The 24,498-nt window shown below is 37.3% G+C and overlaps 1 protein-coding gene and 1 long non-coding RNA gene across 9 annotated transcripts; one reads left to right on the top strand and one right to left on the bottom strand.

The window, feature by feature from the left end:
* Positions 1-775: 775 nt before the first annotated feature.
* On the bottom strand, positions 776-2,332 carry LOC118027069. The gene is made up of 2 exons (XR_004683747.1): positions 2,142-2,332; positions 776-1,862 (listed from the first exon to the last, which is right to left on the bottom strand). It is a non-coding gene; the product is annotated as an uncharacterized LOC118027069 (long non-coding RNA).
* TIAL1 (TIA1 cytotoxic granule associated RNA binding protein like 1) lies at positions 1,856-22,744 on the top strand. Of its 8 annotated transcripts, XM_035030196.1 has the most exons (15): positions 4,142-4,220; positions 4,727-4,788; positions 8,617-8,713; positions 13,721-13,870; positions 14,134-14,188; positions 14,346-14,433; positions 15,487-15,555; positions 15,795-15,862; positions 16,324-16,399; positions 17,527-17,635; positions 17,951-18,046; positions 18,147-18,231; positions 18,486-18,609; positions 18,947-19,086; positions 19,921-22,744. In XM_035030196.1, coding segments are annotated over exons 8-15 (759 nt in total). In that variant the 5' UTR covers positions 4,142-4,220; positions 4,727-4,788; positions 8,617-8,713; positions 13,721-13,870; positions 14,134-14,188; positions 14,346-14,433; positions 15,487-15,555; positions 15,795-15,860; the 3' UTR covers positions 20,048-22,744. The 8 variants fall into 8 exon arrangements, with proteins under 8 accessions (XP_034886105.1, XP_034886097.1, XP_034886063.1 ...); XM_035030214.1 differs by lacking the exons at positions 4,142-4,220; positions 4,727-4,788 and adding an exon at positions 1,856-2,042 and having other exon boundaries at positions 13,772-13,870; XM_035030206.1 differs by lacking the exons at positions 4,142-4,220; positions 4,727-4,788 and adding an exon at positions 1,856-2,042.
* The last annotated feature ends 1,754 nt before the right edge of the window (positions 22,745-24,498 follow it).

Raw genomic sequence — 24,498 nt, 5'->3', positions numbered from 1 at the left:
CCAATACCTTGATGTTGGCCTAGTGAAACTGATTTTTGACTTCTGACCTCCAGAATTGTAAGATAATAAATTCCTACTATTTTAAGGCACTAAGCTTGTTACAGCAGTAATAGGAAACTAATACAGTGGGCTAGGCGTGGATCAATGACTGATTGGATTATGACAAACCCAGTTCTATACCTAAGTCCAATAAAAGCAAACACCCTTGAGAAACTCCTCACTGCTTCAAAGACAAAGCTCAACTCCTCAAGTCCTTCACAATACAATTCTTTAAGCCCACCTCTCTCAACTCTCAAGACCCCTTCGCCATGCCTTCCCCTCTCCTCCCTCCCCAAATAACTATATACTTAACCCTGGATCCTGGTCTCTGCGCCCTTTTGCTACTCCCACGGACTCTTACGGGGTTCAACTTCCTTGCCATGGAGTCTATGAAGCTTTCCAGGTTCAAATCCCCCTCCCCCTCAGTACATGTTGGCAGAGCCAACTCTTAAGGCACTGTTTAACTGGGACCTTTAAGGTCGGGCAACAGGCTGAAAGATCTTTATCACCACCCTTCACCAGGAGGGGGTACAAACTCAAGATGCTGGGGGGAGGGGACGTAAGCGCACCATGAACTGTTGTGTGTGGGGGGGGAATTCTACAGGGTTACAGAAGCAGTTTGAAAACGGCTCCCTCCATTCTCAAGCAAGACTTCATTTCCCGTCTACAGGATGGATATCTGCAAACACAAGCTTAAGTCTGCACGTCTCGGCCCAAAGATTTTTTCCACTCCAAGAATTAAATAAGGGGTTGGAGGGCATTATCACTGCACCTTACACTGACTCGATGAGTCATTTTAATGGAGGACTGCTCTACTTACCATCTTATCCGACGAGATAACGGACGGGGGAACCTTTGAAACTTACAAAGCAATCTACAAACGGCCAACCTAGGCCAGCAACACCTATTTGCGGGAAAACACGCCCAAGAGACAAGGCCGGACCTTAGGAAGCCCGCCGGGACCCAGCGAGCGCAGCTCCCAGCTCAGCCCGGACCCGACGTCCACCACAGCCCCTCCAGCCCGTCGCGCGGGTCGGCGGTTGATGACCACGGGTCGGCTGTTTGGATGAATAGGGGACGGCTCGAAACGCCCGCTGACTCCGACACCACGCGGAGCCAAAGCAGGGATTCAGACGCAATTAAAGAAACCGCTCTCAGGCTGGACGGAGGCGGAGCGGTAGCACAAGCTGAGCCAACTGAAGAGCCTTAACATGCTCCGAGCAGTCCTAGGACAGCCCCCAGCGCGAGGCACTCTGGGACTTGTAGTTTATTTCCCGGTCAGCGTTTTTTCCGTCCCGTCTCCCCGCCTTTCAACGTCGCTTTTATTCTCTGCTTCTCCTTCCAGCACGCCGACTTCCTGGTGGCCGCACGTCCTCACGTATGACTACACTACCCAGAAGTCTCTTCTTCGCGACCCGGCGCGTCGCGGGCGCCGGCCGTCTCCTGTGGACTACAGTTCCCAGAAGTCCTCTGGAGAAGTGCTTCCCTCTCTCATTTCCAGGACCACAATTCCCAGAACCTTCAGCTTCACGGCGGTTCCCTTTTCACTCGATCTCTTCTTGAACTGGCTGGGCTTCAGCCGACCAGCAGGCACTCAGCGACGACGTGATTCGTCGGGACTGGGCACAGGGTTTCCTTAGCGGCCTGTTTTTCTCCCCACTCAGTTATTCCCTTTACAGGCCGTCGCGGCTGGCCTGAGCGGTGACCTGGCGGGCCGCGCCTGCGCTCTGCCCCGTTTCCTGCCTGGCTGGTGGCGGTGGCCATTTTGTTCATCCTCCTCCTCCTCCTGCTCCTCCTGGTTGGAGCGCAGTGTCCGGAGCGGGCTGGGGGGAGAGAGCCCGAGAGCAGGGTTCGGTGGCTTTTCCTCTGTCCCCAGCTGGTGCCCGGAGCCCCCCTCCCCTTCCTCCCCACCCCCTCCCCTCCCCAGCCCTGCCCTCCCCCTTGTCCCGGGATCGCTCCGTCGCACCCACCATGATGGAAGACGACGGGCAGCCCCGGACTCTGTGAGTACCCGAGACGGGGGTTGCCAGGCGCCGAGAGGCCCGGGCACGGCGGGACGCTGAGGGAGGGAGCAGGAGAGCGGGGCCGAAGCTGGGACTTACGGCGGCTCCCTGGCCGGGGTGGCGGACGCGGAGTGCATTTCTCTTCTGTCCCCTTTTCCTTGGGAAGGAAGCCCTCCCTTCCCCCAAACACAGTCACTTCCTGGGGTCTGGGGTTTGTGTCGACCTTTTCCTCTCGCGCCCTTCTTTGCACACCCTCCCTAGGCCGGCTTTCTGCACGGCTGGGGCTGTCAGGCCCGGGAGAGCTCCTGCTCCCCCTCTGCTGTGGGGGCCCTGGGCTGGGCCGGGAGCTGCCGGTCCCCACGGGGGCAGGGCCTGGGTGGGGGTGGGACTGGGGGTGGGACCGCAGCCTCGTGCCCCGCGGGCCCCGAGGAATTAGCGCTCTCGCTCTGCAAGTCCCCAGCTCCATCGCTCCCAGCTCTTCTCCCAAGCTAAGCTCTCCGAGGAAACTGGACGCTCTTCCTCCACTCAAGCCCCTTCTCTCTTTCTGTCCCACGTGCCCCCGCCCACGCTGTCAGAGACACTCGCCAAGCGCCCGCTACTTTTGAAGTGCAAAAGGGATGCCTCTTGCCGCCGGAGCATCTTTCCCCTCTTGGAAGTTTACTTTGAGCGCTACCTACGCTAAACTGACAACCAGTTGTTAAACTGCTTTTGCTCTTTGGGTGTTACCTCCTCCTAATCTGTTTGTGCTTTGAGACCTTCAGAATTGGATAAAGTGATGTCCGTTCACTATTCGATGTGTGTCTTCTGAGCACCTTTTCTTCCATCTTGCTGTTGCTTTTTACCTGAAGCCCGATCTAATGAATGAATTTCCATCTTCCAACCGCTTATTCGAGTTTTCCTTTCTTTCCTAATGAAGAGTGATGACTCAGCATTTGCATTCCTTTCCAGATAGTGTGGCACTCCTTTCTTTTTCCTGCATTTTTAAAAAAAGTCTGAGTAACTTCTCATTAAATGTTTAAGTTGGCCCCCTTCGGTTTTCCTAGCCTTTGGAAGCTCAGCACACCTACCTCGAGTACGGGGAGTCAGATCGCTGCTTTGTTTTCTCTTGCCTCTGCCTGGTATTGATATGATCATAGGCCACTTGGCTCTGCTATCTGTTGGAAATTACTTTTTGGGGAATAGATGAAGGTGGATGGGTACTCAGGAAGTTGGACTAGCTTCTCATCTCTTCTACCAAAGAAAGTCCGCTCAGTAAAGAAGATAGATACCTATTTACAATATTGATACAGGTTTGGTTTTTTTGTTTCGTTTTGGGGAGGGTGGGGGGTGGGCTTGCACTCGTTGTATCCCTATTTTTCTAATGTCTCACTAAAGTATTTGCCATCCTGTTTTGAGAATTTGAGGCCAACTTAAGCACATCAAATGTCTCAGGGAAAAGTCTGTTTTGTAGAATTTTTATATTTTGTGCTGTCTCCCATTACTAACTTTTTTTTCCCCAAAAAGAGAGAATTGGGACAATTTGAAATTTGCCCTTTAAGATCTGTTGAAGCCAAGGCTTGATAGTTAGCCATGTGTGCTTTGATGGAAGCATCTGGGAAAGTTGAATTTAGTGCCTAGCTAGCATGTATTTAACAAAGATAAAAGTTACATTGTATCTAAACATCTGAAATGTCATCATTGCATCATAAAAGCTACTGAATAATTGGTAAATTCTCATGGTACCTTTCTCATTAATTGTATTTGTTCCTTAAGAAGAGGAATTACTGGTTTTGTCGGGCTAAATAATACGCCATTTCACTACCTTTAATTCATATAACTATCTTTGCATTTGCCTTATCTTTATCTCCATCAGACCTTGGACCCTTCTCCAGTAGACTAATGAGCTAACTTTGTCACTTACTTCTTAACCTCTACTTTCTCCAATTTCCTGTTCTTTCTCTGAAATACACTTAAGTTGTCTACGTTTACAGTTGTCTAAGAATGTGACATGTGTACATGTGAGTAAAGAAACATCTTGAGCTTAGTTGTACCTGTATGTCAGTACATGTTTACTATTCTGTCTTCCTTTTTCCTTCTCCCACTCTTCTCTATGGGAAGGGTTTTTTTTTAGACAAGGACTGCTACATCTTCCTAGGTCTTACCCCTGCAGCACTTAGTTCACTGCCTGGAAGACAAGAGGTACTCAAATATTTTACAATGATTATACTTCTTTTCATTGAATTAGTATTAAGTTTGTTTTTTTTAAGTCCTGATTAATGTAAAATTATGAGCAGACATGACTGTCATACATGGTGTGGTCTGTTGATTTTTATATATTTTTTTAAAACCTTCGAATGTGGAATTTTGAGATAAAAGCAAATGTTTCAGAATTGGGATTTCTTGGTCAGATTTTAATTAAAATAATGCATAGTATAGTTTTTTCTAAGCGTTCATTTTACATAATTCCCCTCAAAGGGTTCTTTTAGGTATAAGTAACATGACAAAAACTTTGAACATGACTTTAGAGGTTGACATCTAGTAGGGTTTTATTTTGTTTATGGAGATCCTTTTATTTTACATTGTGATCTGTGGGTTAGGTTTTCACGTGGCTAGTATGTTTTAAAAGAATGTACTCTTAACAAAGCTTATCTTAAACTGTTTCCTTAAAATGCCTGTGTGTTACTAGTGAGGTTTTTTTCCTGCAGACACACACAAGCTAAGACATATGGTTCTATCATCAGAAAACAATATGGTGTTTATAGCCTAGGTAGGTCTTTAAATATTCATTACCTACAGTATTACTAATTTATTTGATGGTATTTAAAGTGGTATAGAATTGCTTTGATGTTGAGCCTAAAGTTTATTTATCCTTTAAAGGTCTGTTTTCTGATGTTCTTCGTTCTTATTTGACATTTATTTTGGGGTAATATGTATTCAATAACTTGTGATCTAAAAAAAACAAACGAGATCATGCTGTGTAATCTGGTGTTGGAACTAAACTGCCTGACACCGACCTTGTGGGACCCACATTTCAAACTTGTGGGTAGCTTTTGAGAGCAGAGATTTGATCCATGGTATATCTGAATCTATAATACAACATTAAATTATGGTGGTGTTCTATTGTAGTTTAATTAACTTTCTTAATTTATCTGATGCCTCAAAATGAGTAGGAATTGTGGATCTGGGATTACACCATGTTATGCAGTGCCATCCTTTAAGGCTGTTCTTTCTTTCTGATGGAGGCTGTCAAAAGGAGGAAATAAGGCAGTGATTTAGAATATAATCTGAACATCGGAGGGCAATAGCAGAAGAAACTGTTAGATCCCGTTATAAAATTGACTAGCTATATGATGGATTTGGCTATATTGTGGCTGTAATTAAGCACCTCAGCCAACTTAATCATATTCTCTGTTTCTTTAAAATGTGTGTGTATGTGTGTCGATATCCCTTATGTAGGTGGTCAGTTCACTTATACCCACCCTGTATCTTTCCTCCACCTTGCCTCCTTCGTAAAATGAAATACTGACAAATTGATCAGTTCATTGGAGGCCCATTGAAGGATATTGTTATAAAATCTCCTCTTACATAGGAACTCGTCAAGAACAAAAGCAAAAATGTGACTTAATGGAAATTTAGCCAAAGTATCTTGTGCAAAAGTGCATGTAATTAATTTCAACCTTGGTAGGGCTATTCTTTTGAGTGAGAGTACATTCAGTGTTGAAAAAGCTTGATTAGTCTTCCGAAAGGCATGATGTTCCTAACTTAAAATTCTGCCCAGTTGGACATAGGAAGTAGTTTGGCAATGTGAACTTTTGCCTACTGTGAAACTGCCAAGTTTCTAGTCTCAAATTGGATTTTAACCCTTACGCTAGGGATAAAAGCATCATTTTCCGTTTTTAATGCTTTAGTTCCTACAGTTCCTGTTCATAGAAGACAAAATAGACCTAAGGTATGCCTTTTTTTTCCTCGAGTAAAAAATTGTTTTAGAATTTCCTAAGTGTTTACTCTTTGAATTGACCTCTTAATACAAGAATTTAAGCTATTTGTCTTTTTCTGCTATTTTGTATGTTCTTCAAGTAGAAATTTTATACTTAAGCACTTGGAACTTTAGAATATATTGACTACTTCAGAAGAGAAAGAGTGAAGCATAGACACTATAATTTAGAAAGAGAAAATACACTTCAGGGTACTGCCAAGAGATGATGTTCTTTCCAGGTCAGGTGTTGAACATCTTCCTTAAATATTTTTGTTAGTATTTATTTTGGGACATAATTTTATGGTAATGTAAGGTACTTAAGCTGTGCCGTACAGTATTTTTAAAGCTATAAGAAGTTTCTCTATTGAATATTATGAAGGATGGAGACACATGCAAGTGAATGAATTACTGAACTCGAGTAAAGGAAAAGGCAGTCAGATTTGGGTAACATTTAGGTGAAATTATATGGTGAATTATATCCTTTTTATCCTGGTAAATTAAGATAGCTCTGTGTGTTGTTATGGAAGGCCTTTTTTATATTAGCTTTGGAATTTAGTTTGCTGCTTTACCACTGAACTTTTAGTGGAGATATTTGAAAAATAGGAAACCTTAAAACTGGATTTTTGTATTTCATGACATTCTAAACTTAGATTACCATTTTGCTCTTTGGCATCAGTGCTTGAAATGTAAATTACTTTATTTAAATGTGCCCCTAGAAATTCTCCAAAATGTATAGCTCACTCAAAAAAGGTTGACTTGGAATAAAGGTCCTATTAAACAGTAACAACTTTAATTGTAACTGTTAGATGTGGAAGGTAATTAATGCCCATGCAGTTTTTTTTCTGAACAAATCAATGTTTAAACAGTATTGCAAATTTAAAACTATTTATTTAAATTTTATTATATAGAAGTGGTGTTCTATTTTGACTTTGTTATTAGTGTCAATACGTGAAAATCAGTTTATCCATTCCTCTTCTGTTCTCTTAGAGGTGAGCTAACTAGCACTTTAGGCTAAATGAATATAACATTTAGGAGTCCAAGGTCACTTGTTCATTTACTTTATAGATAGTTCTACCTTGTACAAAAAGAAATTTTTCCCTGGATACAGGCTCACAAATCCCTCTGAGTTAAAAAGGGACAGGCAGTTGTCTGGCGAGCTTATAATCCTATAACCTTTTGCTACTGCTGGAAAAAGTGTGTCATTCTGTGGCCTACCAATGGGTCTGCTCTACTTTAATTATACGAAAAAGATGGACTGTTTGTCACTGGTTTAGTCTTCTATTTAAGTAGCATTGGACTTAGGGTTCAGTTTTAGTACTATGTAGATATTAGTACCCATTGCAATGAAATTCTTAGCTGAACTGGGAAATTGCTACTCATTCTTCATCAGATAATTTTTTTACACTTTACCTTTCTTGGTTTATTTTTCCCTTTCAGAATGTTCCAGCTTAAAGCAGTTATGTATTTAATATGGTAACCATAGATGCAAGGCTTATTTTGGTCTCAGTACTCAGTTTCCAGATGTTATATGTTATCATTAGGAAAAGAAAACTTACGTCTTTTTAATTTCCAGGAGAAGCTATGTTAAATTTTATAAATATTGTTTGGTTCTTGAGGTTGTTCACAACAAATGTGAGTTTTAGGAATTATACACTGAGTACCAGAAAGACTTAAAAGTTTGGCAGTTTATTAAGCTAAATTAATATAAATCCATGGGACAAGAGAAACCAGGTGGTCATTTCTGGGCGGTGGTGTTCTTCTCTTTTGAGTATTCTGAATTTCTTAATACAGAATATATATAGTCAATATGTAATTTAAAAAAATAATTCCAAATCTTTAAATAGGCATAGTGAAAAGCATACCTAGATTTGTCTTAAGTTTTCTCTGAAATTCTGAAGACATCCTTGTGTTTGCTTTTTTATCTATATAATGATGTATTTTGTTGATTCTGATGTATTTTAGACTAGGAAATTTTATTATTTTGCCCTGCGTTCCTAAAACAAAACAATGAAGATATATCATCAATAAATCTTGTTTAGCAAGACAAAACAAAAGCTTCCAATCTCTGTGTGTTTTGCTAACTATACTCTTATTCTCTTCTTTATTCATGTAACTGTTTTTGTTGGGGGTCTAAGATAAACTCGCCTTATGTCTAATGTCTCTTTATTGATCAGGTGTTATAATTAATCAGTATTTTTGGTGGTATTCGTGTGTGAGTCACACACACACTATTTTGAGTTGTGTTTTATATCCAGAAATTACAGTTATCTGGAGGTTGGTTTAAATTTTATTATTTTTATTCTAATAAGTAAGATGAGGCAATGATATGTAGGATACAGAATAATAATAATGCTTTTGGGGCATGCAAGGTCACATTGATTTCTTCTTTATCACAGATGTTTGAAGTGTTACTTTAGTGGCCTAATTTAGTACCTAAGAACACTTGCTGCTTTCCTAAATAAGGGTTAATTTTACTTGCATAGGATTAGGCTTAATTGGAAAAAATTTTATTGAAGACAGAGGAAGTTAAAATGAAATAAAAGGTACTTAAGTGGTAATACATTAGAACCAGAGCTGAAGGGAAATTGCTGATAATGTATTCTTTTTCTTCTTGAACAGATACGTAGGTAACCTCTCCAGAGATGTGACAGAAGTCCTTATACTTCAGTTATTCAGTCAGATTGGACCCTGTAAAAGCTGTAAAATGATAACAGAGGTAAGGTCTTCCCAGTTCCATGTGCTGACAGCGTGATGTTTAATGTTGTGAGATACATGAGTTGATTAGTATCATTTTAAAATATCATTTTATGCCTCAAGTTATTCTGATGGAGAGATTCGTGTTTGTTGTGTTGACTTACTGATTTGGCAGATAGACTAGGTTTGGAACGGAGTTTTATTTGAGAGGACAAAGTTTGTGTTCTGTTACTCTCACATGGTCATTCTTCAGGATATAGTTACCTTCAAGTGATTCTGCTTGTAAAAAATTGTTAGCGCTTATCTCAGAGTGTTGAAAAACTATATAATATTTCATACAATTCTAATAAGAATGTTCCTGATTCAGATGATAGACATTTAAAGTTTAGGAATTGGTGTAGTAAAAGAACATTAGGTTCTTACGTGCATAGTGTAGCACCATGCACCTTGTGTACCTCTAATAAATACTAATAACAGCAGCTCTACATAGACTGGACTTAAATTGGTAGGGCAATCATTTTATTTTCCTTTTTGCAAAGGAAACTTTCTCTTTATACTCTCCAAACATTTTATAAAGAAGAAATCAGTGTAACCTTGCATGCCCCTTTATACTCTCCTATATAAGCCCAAAGATTTGTTTCAGTTCGTTCTCTTCTTCCTTTTTCTTTATTCATCAACGCACTTCTTAGACTTTACTATGTACCAGCTGTTCCTGTAAGTGCTAGAGATACACTGCTGAATAAGACCGTTCTTAGCACCGTAGAATTCTACAGCCTAATGAGGGAGACAGAGGGGTTAACAGGCACAAATGACAGAGGATGGTAAGTGCCGTGGAAGCAGGCAGCGTCAAGTGCTATGGGAGCACAGAGGTCCAGGACCGCCTCGGGTCAGGGGAGGCTTTATTGCGGGAGTCAGCGTCTAGGCTGAAACTGAAGGAGAGTAGTGGAATCTGAGGAAGAAGGGATCCCAGAAGAGAGAAGAATGTTGATCCAGTCTGGTAGACAGAGTGAGCAGGAGTGCCCATGAGAGGAAGTGGGAAGTTAGAGACCATAGTGCGGTTGGTGTTCCGAATGGGATTAATCATAAAAGATGCCAGGATAGGAGGCACCAGTGTCCGGCAGGGGCCGGAGCTGTGCTAAGGAGTTTGTGTTATACCCTGCGAGGGGAACCATGAAAAACCCATAAAGCAAATTGGCCTTTTGATCTTCTTTTCTAACTAAGAAGAGTCCTTATTCTGTTCCAGTACCTCTTCTTTCCTTCCTCTCTGATTATTCATTGATTCATTCTTTCATTCATCAAAAATTTACTTTGTGCTAGGCACTCTTGAGAGCTCTGAGGACATAGTGGAGAGCGAAAGGGAGGAGACTCCCCATGAGTTTACATACTGTTGAGAATATTGTTAACAGACAAGATAATTGCAGATAGGGATAAGAGCTATGGAGAGAATAAAGCAGCTCTATGATGGGGATTGGAGGGTTGGTGTTTATATAGGTTGGGTGTTGAGGGGAAGATGTCACCTCTTTGATCTGAGACAGGAATAACAAGATGGCGCCATCTATGTTAAGAGTTGGAGGCAGAGGGAATGGCATATACAAAGGCTGTTGAGTTGGTAATGAGCTTGGTGAGTTCATGGAACCAAAGACCAGGATGGCTGGAGCCTGGGGAGAGGAGGGAAGTGGTGGAAAATGAGTGTAAAGAGGCAGGCAGGCAGGGTTCAGAACCACCTAGGGAAGTGTGGGTCCTGACACACAGTTTGGATTTTACTCTGGTTGTGGTGGGAGTTTTAAGCAGAGTAATGCACTCTCTGATTTGCATTTTTGAGATTATTTGGAGACTGTTGTGGAGAATGGATTGTAGGGGGCAGGAATGGAAGGAAGGAAAGCAGCTGGGTTTATTTTACTAGTCTAGGTAAGAGATGATGGGGGCTTGTTTTTTAGATTGGTAGGTGGAGAGATAGAAATAGGTAAGTTTGGGATATAATTTAGAGGTGGAATCCATAGGACTGGATTGGCTGGGGGACATAAGGGAAAGAAAGACATCAGGAAAGATGCAAAGATTCTTGTTTGTAGTTGTATAGATGGTAATGCTATTTATTCGCTCAAATGGGCATGACCAAGGGAGGTGTGGGATGGATGGGGGGAGTGCTGGGAATTAGGAGTTCTGTTTTGGCAGTGTTAAGGTGTGCATTAGACATCCAAAGGAACATTATATGTAAGTAGTTGGATAAACTGAGAGACGAGTGCTGATGATAGCAGCTTGCAGTGGTATTTGAACCTATGGGACTAGATGAGGTCTAGTTCCTTGATCTAAAGAGAGTGCTGATAGAGAGGAGTAGAGTGGTCTAGGTCTAAGCCCTGGAGCATCTCAACACTTAGGGTGACGTTTAGAGTTTGAATTAAGGGGGAAGAACTGCCTTCTCAAAGATCCTCCACTGAGAAAACCAGAAAACCAAGAGGCTGTGTGGAATCTAAAATGGAGTATTTAAAGGAGGGGAGGAGTCGTTAGCTGTTTTGAATTCTGCTTGAAAGTCAAGGTGAGGACAGAAAAGAGATCACAGAGGTGGCAGAGGGGTCAATGGTGAGCTCAACACAAAGTTTCAAGTTGGGTTCCTACCCAACCAGGCAGCCAACTGGAGTGGGTTCAGGAGAGAATGGGATGTGAGAAAGTGGAGGGAGTTCTCTAGAAAATTTTTGAGAAACATTTGATAAAGATTTATTTTAATAGTATTCTTTTTAAAACTTGTGTGCACAATCAGCCATTTGTGGGGAGAAGGATTTGAAATGAATTTGTAAAATTTATCCATATTCTACATATCCATATTCTACAACTCCTACATTCAAACTTGTATATAGCTGTAAAATCTCATATTTCTCTGTCTTGACATTTATGTCACCCAACAAAAATTGGTAACAATAATTATTACGGTTAAGCACATGGTTGATGTTTAGAGTGTCTCTTGGTGGCATAAATGGGAAGGTTCCAAAGAGTATGAACTCTAGTACAGAATATCTAGGTGTTTATTTTCCTTTCCATAAATTCCATTTCAGTATATAAAAAATGCTTTTTCCCCTTAGTTTTGTGATTTTTTTACTTTAGATAATTGTTTATCTTAGATTCTAGCTTTCTCGGGGCGCCTGGGTGGCTCAGTTGGTTAAGCGACTGCCTTCGGCTCAGGTCATGATCCTGGAGCCCCGGGATCGAGTCCCGCATCGGGCTCCCTGCTCAGCAGGGAGTCTGCTTCTCCCTCTGACCCTCCTCCCTCTCATGCTCTCTGTCTCTCATTCTCTCTCTCTCAAATAAATAAATAAAATCTTAAAAAAAAAAAAAAAAAAAAAGATTCTAGCTTTCTCTGTATACTATGTTATGTTACCGATTTTAAGGCTAAAAAATTCTCTGACAGTTGGGTTGTGACAAAAATCAGTGGTGTCTTACATGAAATGCGGTGTGATATGAATGTGTGTGTGCGTGTGTGTGCGCACATATGTTCATACATTGAATGGGGTTGGCCTCTTACTATTAGGTAAACTTGAAGTCAGTCTGCATGAGTTAGGGTAGTTTACTAAAGCCTATTGTTACCATGGATCTGCCATTGGACCCCTGTATGTCTTGCTATAATTACCAGTGTTTTCTGTACAGACCATCAGGGCAGAAGAGATAGGAGTAAAATGAAAAATTGACTAGCATAGTTTTAGCTTGCTCTTTACCTTTAAATCCTTTCTACAGATGAATATCATTGGTAAATGTTAACTCTTTCACAAGAGGAATTTAAGTGCATGTTTTTCTTTGGAATCTTTTCTCCATTTCCTTTCTATATCTCTTAAGAATAGAGTTCACATGGCTACAGTAGGATTTTGTATGAGAGCCCATAGTTTTCTTGTCAGTATTAATGATCACACTTTTTTTCCCTCAAGGAAATGCCTTCTGGTTGCCTCGCCACTATTGTTTTAGACGTCTTATTTTGGATTTTTCTTCTAAAACTTTCCTGGAATGAAAAACAGTGGTTGTTGAAAAGATCTTTATTTTATCTGGTATTTTGTACCCCTTGTAAGTGCAACTAGCATTCCACATTTTAAAATAGTACTATTTTTTTTAGGGCATTTTACACTGAACAGTGATGAATGCTTTTAGCCTTATGCAAAAAATGTATTTGTACGGTTGCATAGCTCTTCAGTGCAAGTTGGAGTTTTATAAAATTCATTTCCGTTTTGGTTGTTAGATTATAAAGTTGCTATAACTTAGGTCGTACTTTCTAATTGTCTTTATAAATGTCTATTTGCCACCTCCTGTCAAGTATAGTATTGTAGAATATATTTAATAAAGATTTCTTATATTGGTTTTTTTGTGATATAAAATTGTAGCTTTGTTTTGGAATATTTTATTCAGACATATTTTCAGATGTTCTTTTCTTGATTTCTAGCATATTTTTCTGGTCTTTGAAGACTAAATTCAAAGTATATAGAATCTCCTGTTCATTAGGATAGCTTGAAAGATGGGGAGTTCATTTCAACAGCTGGTTATAAATTTGAAAATTTTCTGTTTTTATTCTCATTCCTTATCCAGAAAAGGAGTACATAATCTCGTCTCCTCCTATGCAGTACTCATCCTAGTTTCAATCATAAGTAAAGTTTGTAAAGTTGGTTCATTTCTGTATTTTTTTTTTGTCATGGGATATAGTTTATGAAGGGTTATGAGGCATAAATAGAATTCATCCTTTTGAAAATAATGTTGGGAGAGTGAAGAGCAGTGGTAAGGAGTGGTCCTTAAGGTTTTGTTTGGTCTAATATAAATTTCTGTTTTATATTTAACATATTTCACCAGAATTCTGTATTTTATTTTGCTTTTAATACTGATAGTCATGATTCTATACTGCTGTGATGGTTCTATTTGAGTACAACAGTATTCTGAGCTGCAAAGTCAGGTGTAGCTGTAAATCTTATTTTTGTAAGTGTTAGGCTTTCATAAGCTTATGCAATCTCACCTTGTACATTCCTAGCTGTCAGTAATGTTTTTTCCTGGATTTTCTTCTCAGCAACCCGATAGCAGAAGGGTCAACTCTTCTGTTGGATTTTCTGTTTTGCAGCATACAAGCAATGACCCATATTGCTTTGTGGAATTTTATGAACACAGAGATGCAGCTGCTGCATTAGCTGCTATGAATGGGAGAAAAATTTTGGGAAAGGTAAGATAATACAATGATGGCACCTCATGAGTATATATTTTTGCATGTCGAATTAGCTTGTGTGTGGTTTTTTTTTTTAGCTTGTATTCTTTTTAGCAAGTTTTTAAACAAATATTCAGCTCTGCTGAGTGATGGTTTCGCTTTATTCAGCCTAGTGTTTTTACAAAAATTATCCTGTTTGATAAATGATTTAATAAATGGTAAGTGTTATGGTTCATAATGACATGCCTAATAATTGTATTAAATATAATCTTTATTTTTAGGAGGTCAAAGTAAACTGGGCAACAACACCAAGTAGCCAGAAAAAAGATACTTCCAGTAAGTACTCCTGCTGCATTTTACTGTGGAAGAGTTCTGAAATTATCCTGGCAGCGCTACGAGCTTAAATAGGGTTTTTCTTCCCTTAGTGTTGCCTGAAAGGGCTTATTAGTAGCTGGCTTTTTAAGTATTTGATGACCAAATGCTTTGATTTCAGATCACTTCCATGTGTTTGTTGGGGATTTGAGTCCAGAAATTACAACAGAAGATATCAAATCAGCATTTGCCCCCTTTGGTAAAATATCGTAAGTATCATAATCAATACTGTACTCAGTAGTGATAGGCAAAATTGTATGATATGATTAACTTGTACTGGAATTAAGATTTTCTTTCCCTAGTTAGTGTGATTTTTTGTTTGTTTGTTGGTTTGTTTTGTTTTTTGATTAGTAGATGTTGTTGAAAATGTTAATGTCATTTCAATGTTTTGGGGTCTTGTTTTCATCTAATCCTGTGTATAATATGTGAAAAATTTTTAAGTGATTCGTTTGTTATCTTTGAAGCATATGTTTGGGTGGTACAGCCTATAAAAAAATCCAACTTTCTGTCAAATGTTTTCAAAATTTGGTGGTTAACCAAAAGTGAATGTGATGTATACTGTGTATTAAACTTTCATAGGAAGAGTTTATAAGTTGGGAAAAGTAGGTAAATCCTTGGGTATATTGCGGTTAAATTAGAAATGTACATGTTTAATTATAATGATAAATGTGTTTTGATATTTTAGCTGAAAAGTAGTACTATTATAATCCTAAAATGTTTTGTTGTCTGAGCCATAAATGTGGAATTAATTAGTGGATGTTTTTTTGTTACTGGTATTTGATTCTGCTAGTTAGGGCCTAAATGTGGTTTGATTTTTAACAAAGTTTATGCTCAAATCTCATTGTATGTTATTGTGATCAAATATATTGGAAAATTAAAAGTGGTTTTATGAGTTCTATAAAATGTTTATCACAATATATCTTTCTGATTAAAATCCGTATATTTTATGTACTTCCTGTAGATTTAAATGAAACGTTGTAGTACTACTTTACAGGAATATGTTTCACCTAAGAACAACATTTTTCTGTATATAATTTGTTGTTCTGTAGATTTATTTGAAAGAAAGATTTAATTATTAATTTTCTATTTTGATACTTGCTTTGCTTTTTAATCTTTAAATGTGGTAAGTAGTACTGTTTTAAAAATCAGTATAAAAAATAATACAGGTTGCTGTTTTTCAATCTTTATTTATACCTGAGACCTGCAGTTTTTCTAAAGTCCAAGTCACAATTAAAAGTAATAGCATTCTGGTTATTTTGCAGAATTGCTCATAAGAATGGACAGGATCTTGAAGGCTAACTGCAAGGAACTGTGCACACTGGAACTCAGTTGTAGATTTTTTTCTCATTTCTATTTATTCTTATTATACATTATTTATATATACATATTTTAGTATTTACATTTTAACATTCTATATTCAGTGGAGTTCTATATTTCCAATCATTTTAACTTACTCACTAAAATTTCTGTGTAAATTTGTTGTTTTCGTACTGGTGTGCTTAGCATTGTTGTTAGTTTTTTATTCTCCTTTCTTAAATTTCTGAAAATGTCAATTTTTCAAAATTTACAGCTGCCCAAACTCCAAAATGATGGTAGAGAATTGACCAAGAAAAATAAAGAAATCTGTTAACAGGCCATGTATGCCTTTTTAATTCCTATTTTTACCTCTTTTTCAATTTTTTAATATTTCATATATTTTGTATCACTAGGCAGAAGACATTTAACTATTTAGAGATTGCATGGTAAAGTAGTTAGCATTGTTACAGTAATTTATAGAACCAGTAAACCTTAGAGGACACTAGCCAATAGAATATTAGAAAAGGAAACTATTGTTCCTATTAATCTTCAAATTTGAGCATTTAGTTTAGAAAGTGCAGGCTATTTGATTAGGTTGCATGTTTATTACATGTTTTTGTCCTACTGCTTTTTTCTAACAGGTAAAGAAGCGTTAGGGAGAGTTCAGGAATGGCAGTAGTTAATTAGGGCTAACTGGAATTTTATTTAAAAAAATGCTCACAATACAGTGTGTGTGGTTCCTTTTAGTTTTTATTTTGAGGATGACTCTTACTTCCCTCATTTAGCTGTGCTTCTTTTCACAGGGATGCCCGAGTAGTTAAAGACATGGCAACTGGAAAATCCAAAGGCTATGGTTTTGTATCTTTTTATAACAAACTGGTATGTTCTTTTCAACTCAGTGTAAATTTAATACAAAATTTAGTTGTTAATCAGAATCTTGAATATTCTTAGATGTTGCCTACAACAGCTTTTATGTAATTTTGTGTATTTTAATAGTAGAGTGTAATTGTTTTCTTGGAAATAAATTGCTGGAAAAAGTCTGATTATAAGAAAGTATCATGGTTGCATTTATGCATTGGTGGAGGTAAGATGTTTTGGAAGTCAAACTCAAGATTAGGACATATGAACTAATCTCAGAATTTGGAGGGAAGTTAAATTATATTTAGTCTGAACCATGAAAATCTCAGTTTTAACTTTTAAATTATCATCCATACTTTTATAGCTAGGATATTAATGACTACACCAAATTATGTAAATGAAAATTAAAACAATTCATCATGAGTTTTGCATGTATTCTTAAAGAGGTACCAAAATGTCTAAGCATTTGCATTAACTATAAGATTATAATAAAGTAGGCTTTGATAGTAGCATTTTAGACCAATTTTAGCGACTTAAATTATCTACATCTTATTGAAGTGGCAAGATGAAGGTTGGAGCTATACTCTTTCTTTGCTTAGATTCATTGCAAATTCACATTAGTTGTGATAATTAAACTCATTTTTATTGGTAGCATTCTAAATCCTAATAGAGAAGTCTTCTGTCTTAAAATGAATTCTTAATCTTGTGTCACAATCCTGATCCATTGCTACTGGAATGTAGATTTTGGGGGTAGGTAATTTAGACCATAGTATTGGGAGTTTCCGTGTATCCTTCAGTAAAAGTTACATTTCAGATCAGCCATTAAATTAAGATACTTGTGGGATTCTTACTTTCCCTCTTTTTGGTAATGAGTGGGGTTATAATTTTTTTCTTGCATATTTGAATTATGATCAGTTTCCCTTGGTGCTTAAAGAAAAATAGTTTTGACATATCACTGGAGTTCAGATCATTTTTTGGTGGTATTAGTTCAGTTTTGTTTATTTAGGATGCTTAGTGAATTCATTCCCGGTACTGGTAAGATTTATTGGATCCCAGCGGTGCCAGCATTTTATTTCATTTTACTGAGTCTTACATGCCACAGTTTTCTGTGTTTGTAATTGCTCTTTCTTTCTCTTTTTTCTCTGTAGGATGCAGAAAATGCAATTGTGCATATGGGAGGTCAGTGGTTGGGTGGTCGTCAGATCAGAACCAACTGGGCCACACGTAAACCACCTGCACCTAAAAGTACACAAGAAAGTAAGATACGTCTAGTGTGTATGTTGAAATTATGGATACGTCACAAAATGATCAAGTAGTGTAATCTTAATTTCTTAAAATTTAAATTTTATTAGCATTGTAAGACTCATTTCATCTTGAAATTTAATTGTCTAATAATAATTTGGGCTTTGACAGTTAGTATATTTGGAGTTGTGAACCAGTGATTTTATAGATCAAATCATGGCATCAAGAAAAAAAATGCTATTTTCTCCCCCAATGAGGTGTATCTTCATACATAGTAATCTGTTTTATACTACTGTTTAATCAACGTTTTTCTTTTCTTTCTGCATATAGATAACACTAAACAGTTGAGATTTGAAGATGTAGTAAACCAGTCAAGTCCAAAAAATTGTACTGTGTACTGTGGAGGAATTGCCTCTGGGTTAACAGGTACAACGTGTGGTTTTCTCCTCCCCTTCTCTGAGGAGCTTTATCACTCTTCGTGTCAGTGTCATGAGCCTTAAGTATTTTGTGTGTTTTTGTTTCTCAGATCAGCTTATGAGACAGACTTTCTCACCATTTGGACAAATTATGGAAATAAGAGTTTTTCCAGAGAAAGGCTATTCATTTGTCAGGTAAAATTCGACCTACAGGTTACTCTTCTGTTTGACCCATTCCTTTCAGTCAGTTACATTATTTGATCCCCTCAGGTATCAGCCTTTGTTATTTTAGTAGTTCTTTGCAACATAGAACTTTAACCTACCTACATAATGTACTTTAGGAAAATACCAAGTTGACAGTTATAAACTGAGTTTCTGTTATTTGCTGTGTAAGTTCTTTTGAAAGAAAAAAAAAAAAAAGACAAAATCCTCCTATCTTCCCCTTTTAGATTTTCAACCCACGAAAGTGCTGCTCATGCCATTGTTTCAGTGAATGGCACTACAATTGAAGGACATGTTGTTAAATGCTATTGGGGTAAAGAATCTCCTGATATGACTAAAAACTTCCAACAGGTAATTCGATTTTTCACAGCACTTTTTAAGGTTTCCATCTTACATATCTACATAGAAGCTTTAAAAACTCTGTAAAATAAACAGAAAATAAAGCATATAGCTGCTTTCAGTTTATTTTATTAATGCTTTTTCAAAAGTGATTATTTTGCGGTATTAACTGAATCTTAATACTTTCTTTCCACAGGTGTCACCACCCCAATAAACTTAGACAATGATAAATAACAGAGTCCTATTCACATAAGGGTGCTTACTTAGTTTTTCTCTTCCTTGTCTCCCACTTTCTTCAAATACTGTGTTTCTTACTTACTCCCTAAAACGGTGATTTGCTTTTTCCTAGGTCGACTATAGTCAGTGGGGGCAGTGGAGCCAGGTTTATGGAAACCCACAACAGTACGGACAGTACATGGCAAATGGGTGGCAAGTACCGCCATATGGAGTATACGGGCAACCGTGGAACCAACAAGGATTTGGAGTAGAGTAAGTTGTTTGGGTTTTTCCAGTATAGAAACCGATACGGTTGTGACAAAAGAAATTATGAGTGTGTTTTTCTAGGAGAATCTATTTAAAGTAAATTCATCAGGCTGTTCGACATTTTAAGTGTTACAGAAACCTTATGAAAAGTGATTTATAGTGCTAAAAATTTGCTCTTTATTACCTAGGTGAAAGGGGAGGTTGGGGTAACATTTGGTGTGTCCTTCTATCTCTGTAAGCTGTTGGTAGAATTTCATTTACATTTCTAATCTGTCTTATCTCATTTATTTTTGCATGGAAAAGGTCTTTGTCTAGATATGCTTAGAAATTTAATGATTTGTGTCTGTTGGCTCGTGTGAGAAGTCTAAGAGATTTATGTGGTACAAAGTAGCTTGCTTTTTTTCCTTTGTTAATAGAGTGGGTTGGTCCTTTGCACCTTTTCCCCCAGACCAGCCCAGATCTTTATTTTTACTGGTTCCTTCTTCCTTCTCTTTCCAACATGAATTTTGTGATTTTTAAATTTCTTATATTGATGTACTATGTGTGCCATATATGATAGGTAGGTGATTCGTCATTTTTTAAAAATCAGTTTTGAGATGTTCTTCAGAGAAGTCATTGTGCTAAGTTGTGATTATATTAACAAAAATGTAAGACTAATGTTTGGATATGTATTCTATACATGTATGGATGTGTCATTTATTTCTTTGCTCTTTGTTGTGGCTGTGTTGATTTCTTATCTATTCTATGATGGGGCTCTGCTTGATTTTGGATAAATATATGGACAGTTTTTTCCTTGTGTTTGCTCAAGATTTTGTTTTTTTTTTTTTTTTTTCCCCCAAGTCAATCGCCTTCTGCTGCTTGGATGGGTGGATTTGGTGCTCAGCCTCCCCAAGGACAAGCTCCTCCCCCTGTAATACCTCCTCCTAACCAAGCTGGATATGGTATGGCAAGTTACCAAACACAGTGAGCTGGGACTCTAAACAAAATTGTAATTCATGATAGCTTCAGTTTCCTGTGACACTCTGAAGACATGAAAGTAGACATCGGAAAATGAAAATATTTATTTTAAAAATTGAAATGTTTGGAACCTTTAGCACAGCTTTGCTTTGGTGAAGGACACATGTCTTCTAGTTCTGCCTTTTTAAGTTTTTGTTCATGATGGATATGAACATGATTTTTCTTTGTGTACAAAAACTAAAATAAAGTCAATAAAGACAATTCTGACTACAAATTTTGATATAATAGGAGAAATGGGTAATACATTTTGATTCTTAGATACTATTCCATTTTTATCTTGCTGTTCAGTATTTTAACTCACTGTGTTTTTAAAAGAGCAAAAAAAGGGAGGATCGTGGAAAACTGGGAATCACATATAAGTTCATCCTGAACCTTGATACTCCCCTCCCCTCCCCTGAGGTGGACCACATTCGAAGTCAGCAGAAAAAAGTGTGATATTGAGAAGAAATTGCATGATTTTGGAGTCGCTTTGGAGGAAATACTTACTTTATGCCTAAAGAAACTGAAGCCAGACTGATAAAGAAATTTTACAAACTAAATAAGGAACAGCATTATCTGAGTTACTTGAGCGAATGTTGGTGGTCCACATTAAGACGTTTTTAAAACTTTAAAAAGTGTTGATTATTAAAACTGTAGTAAATTACATTTCATTTTGGGGGGAAATTCCAAGTATGGTGTTTGTATTAAAGTCAGACAGTCATACTTGTGCTTTTACATGAAGTTTAAATGATATACATTGTAAATATTGAATAACTACAGTGTTTAAAAAGCATGCTTCAACATAGAAGTAGCAGCAATGTAATTATTTGAAGTAACACTTAACACACTCCACTGCATTGAATGCAGTGGATTGATAAGAATGTTGAAGACTGACACTTCCAAGGTTGGCTACTATGTAAAATTAAAATTATACGAATTACTATACAGAAAAAGCCTTAATTTTAATTTCATACAAATCTTTGATGCATTAGTACATTTTAAAATGTCATTGGAAATCAGATTTCTTTTTTTTTTTTCTTTCTTTACATCACTTGGTATGTAAATACCTTGATTAAAACCTTGTAAACCTATTCCAAGGTTCCTATAAGTTGTATAGTACAAGTGTTTTTAAAAAAAATCTTGGGATGTTTTTTAAAATTAGATATATTTTGCCCAAGAATTTTTTTAACAAGATTGCTAAAACATCTTATTTAGACAGTTTGATGTACCAATTTATAATTGGATATTCAGCTTAAGTAGTACACAGAGTTGTGGCTTTTATTTTTATTTAACTTTTTTTCTTTGTGGGTAGTGTGCATGGGATGACAAGCCTGATCAGAGGCTGAGTTGTATGTGTGCAGAGTTTGTAAATGAACCAATTGGGTAGGTGTAGAAGACTGAATTTTGCTTCTGAGGTATTTTTCAGGCTATGTGGATAAAACCTGCCTCAAATTTCTATTCTAACAAGAATGTAAAAGATAAAAGTCCTATGTATTCGAATTCTGACAGCTAGAGGGTGCAAATGTTTAGGCAGTGTATTTAAAATGTTGCTTTGAGGTCTGGGCATCAAAATGAGAAAACCCTTACCAGTTAAGTAGTAAGATGCAATTAATACCCACAAAGTATTATTTTTTAAACGTTTAAGGTCTTACAATTAGCTTTAAAATAATGATGGTTTTATAAATTGGCGACTACGATAATTCTGGTATTTTTCTTCCTCCCCCATTTAGAAAAACAGTCAAATGTATTAAACATGAATATTTGCGGGGTCTGAAATTCATCTTTGGGTTAGATTTGTTACGGCACTTTAGTTTTAACCACAGGAGTCCTCTGTGACCCTCTTCTGTATAAAAGTTATCCTTATTTCTTTGTTTATGGCTAGTGTTCTTGGGGGATGTTATGGAAAAGTTACTTTATATTTTATAAGGAGAACACTCAAATTATATCAATTATGCCTCCTAGTTTAAAATTTCTTGAATATATGTGAAACTTGAACAACTAAAGACTTTTTTTTTTTAATATATCAATATTTTCAGTTTGCCTTTTTTGGTCTGCTAGTAAATTAAGTAGCTTATTGCAGTAGCAGGTAACTGTAGCTGCAGTGTTTTCCTGGTTGTCTTTTCTAGGATTTCATAAAATGATCCAAACTAGTTCTAGCGCCATAGAAAACCTATTACTGAAGTGTCCTTCGTCTCAATCTGAAAGAAAGATTTCATGATCAGTTCAGTTAATGGAAGTTATTTCATATTAAATGGTTTTTAAAATACAGAGCTAATTATCCAAATAAAATGCACCATTTTAAAATACAACTGTCAAGCTAACACAGACTCAAGTCTATTTTATAACAAAGTGAAGTCAGTGCTATCTTGATCAATTTAAGCCTAAGAATCGTTGCCTTTTCCATGTTCATTAAAAACAACAGCAGAGATTCTTTGGCATGCGAGAAAATGTTTATTTCTTAATTATTTTGAGATTTATTTTGGTGATGTGTTTCTGACTGCCATCTTCTTTGCTCTGATAATCTCTCTACTAGTATTTCCCCCATACCATTCCCACGTGGTTTTTATGTCTGCTGGCAGTGAGAGGCTGAAATGACTGGCCAACGTAAGCCAAAGCTGTAAACCACAGTTGAAGTAAGTCTTTCAATAAAGACTAGACTATCTGATAAGTGGTTTTTTCTTATTGTCGTTTATTACTTAATTATTCCTTCCAGGCTGCCATGAAATAAGCAATTTTATTTTATTAGTAAGGTCTGTGTACATTCAGGGTCTATTTCTATGTTCTGTGTAAGTATCAAAAGTCCATTAGCTTTGTTGAATTAAAAAAATTTTTTTAATTAAAATTTAATTTCTGGATGGAACAGTAGAAATTTTCATCCTTCTAAAAATGAATGCTCTACTGAATATTAGTATAGTAAAATTTCATTAATTTAGAGTCCCCGGGTAATGGAAACCATTGCTTTACCATGTCTAGGTTGATCTTTGGTAGTATCTGTGAGTAAAGTTTGCACTCAACAAAATAGAAAAAAAACAGGAAAAGAATTTATCTATAGACACTTTTCTAGGCGGCATGCCCAAATTAAATCTTCCTGTTTGTTAAAGATCAGCATTTGGACTCCTACTTAATACATTTTGAACGTCGAAATTGCATTTTTAGTATGCATTGGAAAGATGCGAAAATGATTTAGACTTTAGTTTATGTAAGCCTTCTGTTAAGTGGTCCAAGTGAGCAGGTTTTGTTAAATACGAATTCTATGTGTAGGAATAAAGTGTCCTACTTACCATGTCCAAGTAGGTTACTATTGAATTAGATTGCCATCTATTCTATTTTGAAACGAAATTATGTGAATAATTACAACTTCAAACAAATGTGTTAATTAGTACAGGTTAATATGAAATGTGGGCTCCAGTCTACTTAAATGGATCTACTTTGACAATTAGTACAGAGGCTGGAAACTAATTCCCAAGGTACTTTGTGTAAATATCTCTTTTGGGGGCAAGAATGACTTTTGGTTTTTAAATGGCCTAAATGTGAAGGAAGTTCAGTTTATATCTAGGAAATAGAGGAGGGGCAGGGAAGTATATATAGTTGGGGGGTGGGTTTTGTAATCTTGGGCAAAAGAGTCAGGGCACTAATGGTAATTGACTTTTTGATCTAGTTAGGATTTTATTTGAGGGAAGAGAGAGCTTAATCCACATAGCATTCACAGTTTGGTTTTTAAACAAGAATGTCAATGAGAGTAACAATTAACAAAAGGTATGTGTCAAATGACTTCCTTAATGTTCTAACTCAGTTCTAATACAGATGCTAAATTTTGACTTTTCCAAATTGTGTTTTTTGCGATTCACTAACCATTGTTTCCCTGAAGTGTTCCTCTGGGAAATGATCCCCATATTCTAGTATTTTGAAGTCAGCTTGGAAGGTCTGCCAGACAAATGGAGCTGGAGTGCTGTCTGCTGGCTGCTAGTGGAGAGGCAGGCTAGCGGCATGTTGGAAAGGAACCTCACGTGGTGGAGCTGTCCAGTTGGTCTTGGCAGCTGGACTCAGCTCGCCTGCAGATCTCCTGTTTTGACTCTGCTCCGTTCTGGGGAACTATTGGGCATTTGCAAAGAGCCTAGTTCCCAGGTGATACTGGAGAATTGCATTTTCGAGGTAAACCAGGTTTTGCTATAAACAACCAGTCGATACCATAACTTGCCCAACTGTGATTTTTTTTCCCTGTTCTTCCATCTTTCTTCCTTGGGTTTTGGTATACCAATGAAGAAAAGTCCAAAACCATCTGGACAAAGTGGGCATGAAGTACGTGGCCATATGCAACTCTGCCTGTTCTGAGAGTTGATACTAACATTGTATATGTTTTAGATTTTCATAGTTCATTTTACTGGTTAAGAGTTGTGAGTTGAATTGTTTGGTATGTGGTTT

This window comes from Mirounga leonina, unplaced genomic scaffold, assembly GCF_011800145.1.
Source record: "Mirounga leonina isolate KUSES-001 unplaced genomic scaffold, KU_Mleo_1.0 Mir_114, whole genome shotgun sequence".
NCBI classification, from domain to species: domain Eukaryota; kingdom Metazoa; phylum Chordata; class Mammalia; order Carnivora; family Phocidae; genus Mirounga; species Mirounga leonina.
Note: the sequence above shows the minus strand (reverse complement) of the source record. Positions and strands in the feature narration are given on the sequence as shown.

Bases quoted from the DNA above. Each gene is read 5' to 3' on its own strand.
- TIAL1 (XM_035030163.1), top strand. From the start codon at position 2,011: ATGATGGAAGACGACGGGCAGCCCCGGACTCT. The intron at 2,043-8,616 runs GTGAGTACCCGA...CTTCTTGAACAG, and splicing joins GACGGGCAGCCCCGGACTCT to ATACGTAGGTAACCTCTCCA. The intron at 17,636-17,950 runs GTAAGATACGTC...TTCTGCATATAG, and splicing joins ACCTAAAAGTACACAAGAAA to ATAACACTAAACAGTTGAGA.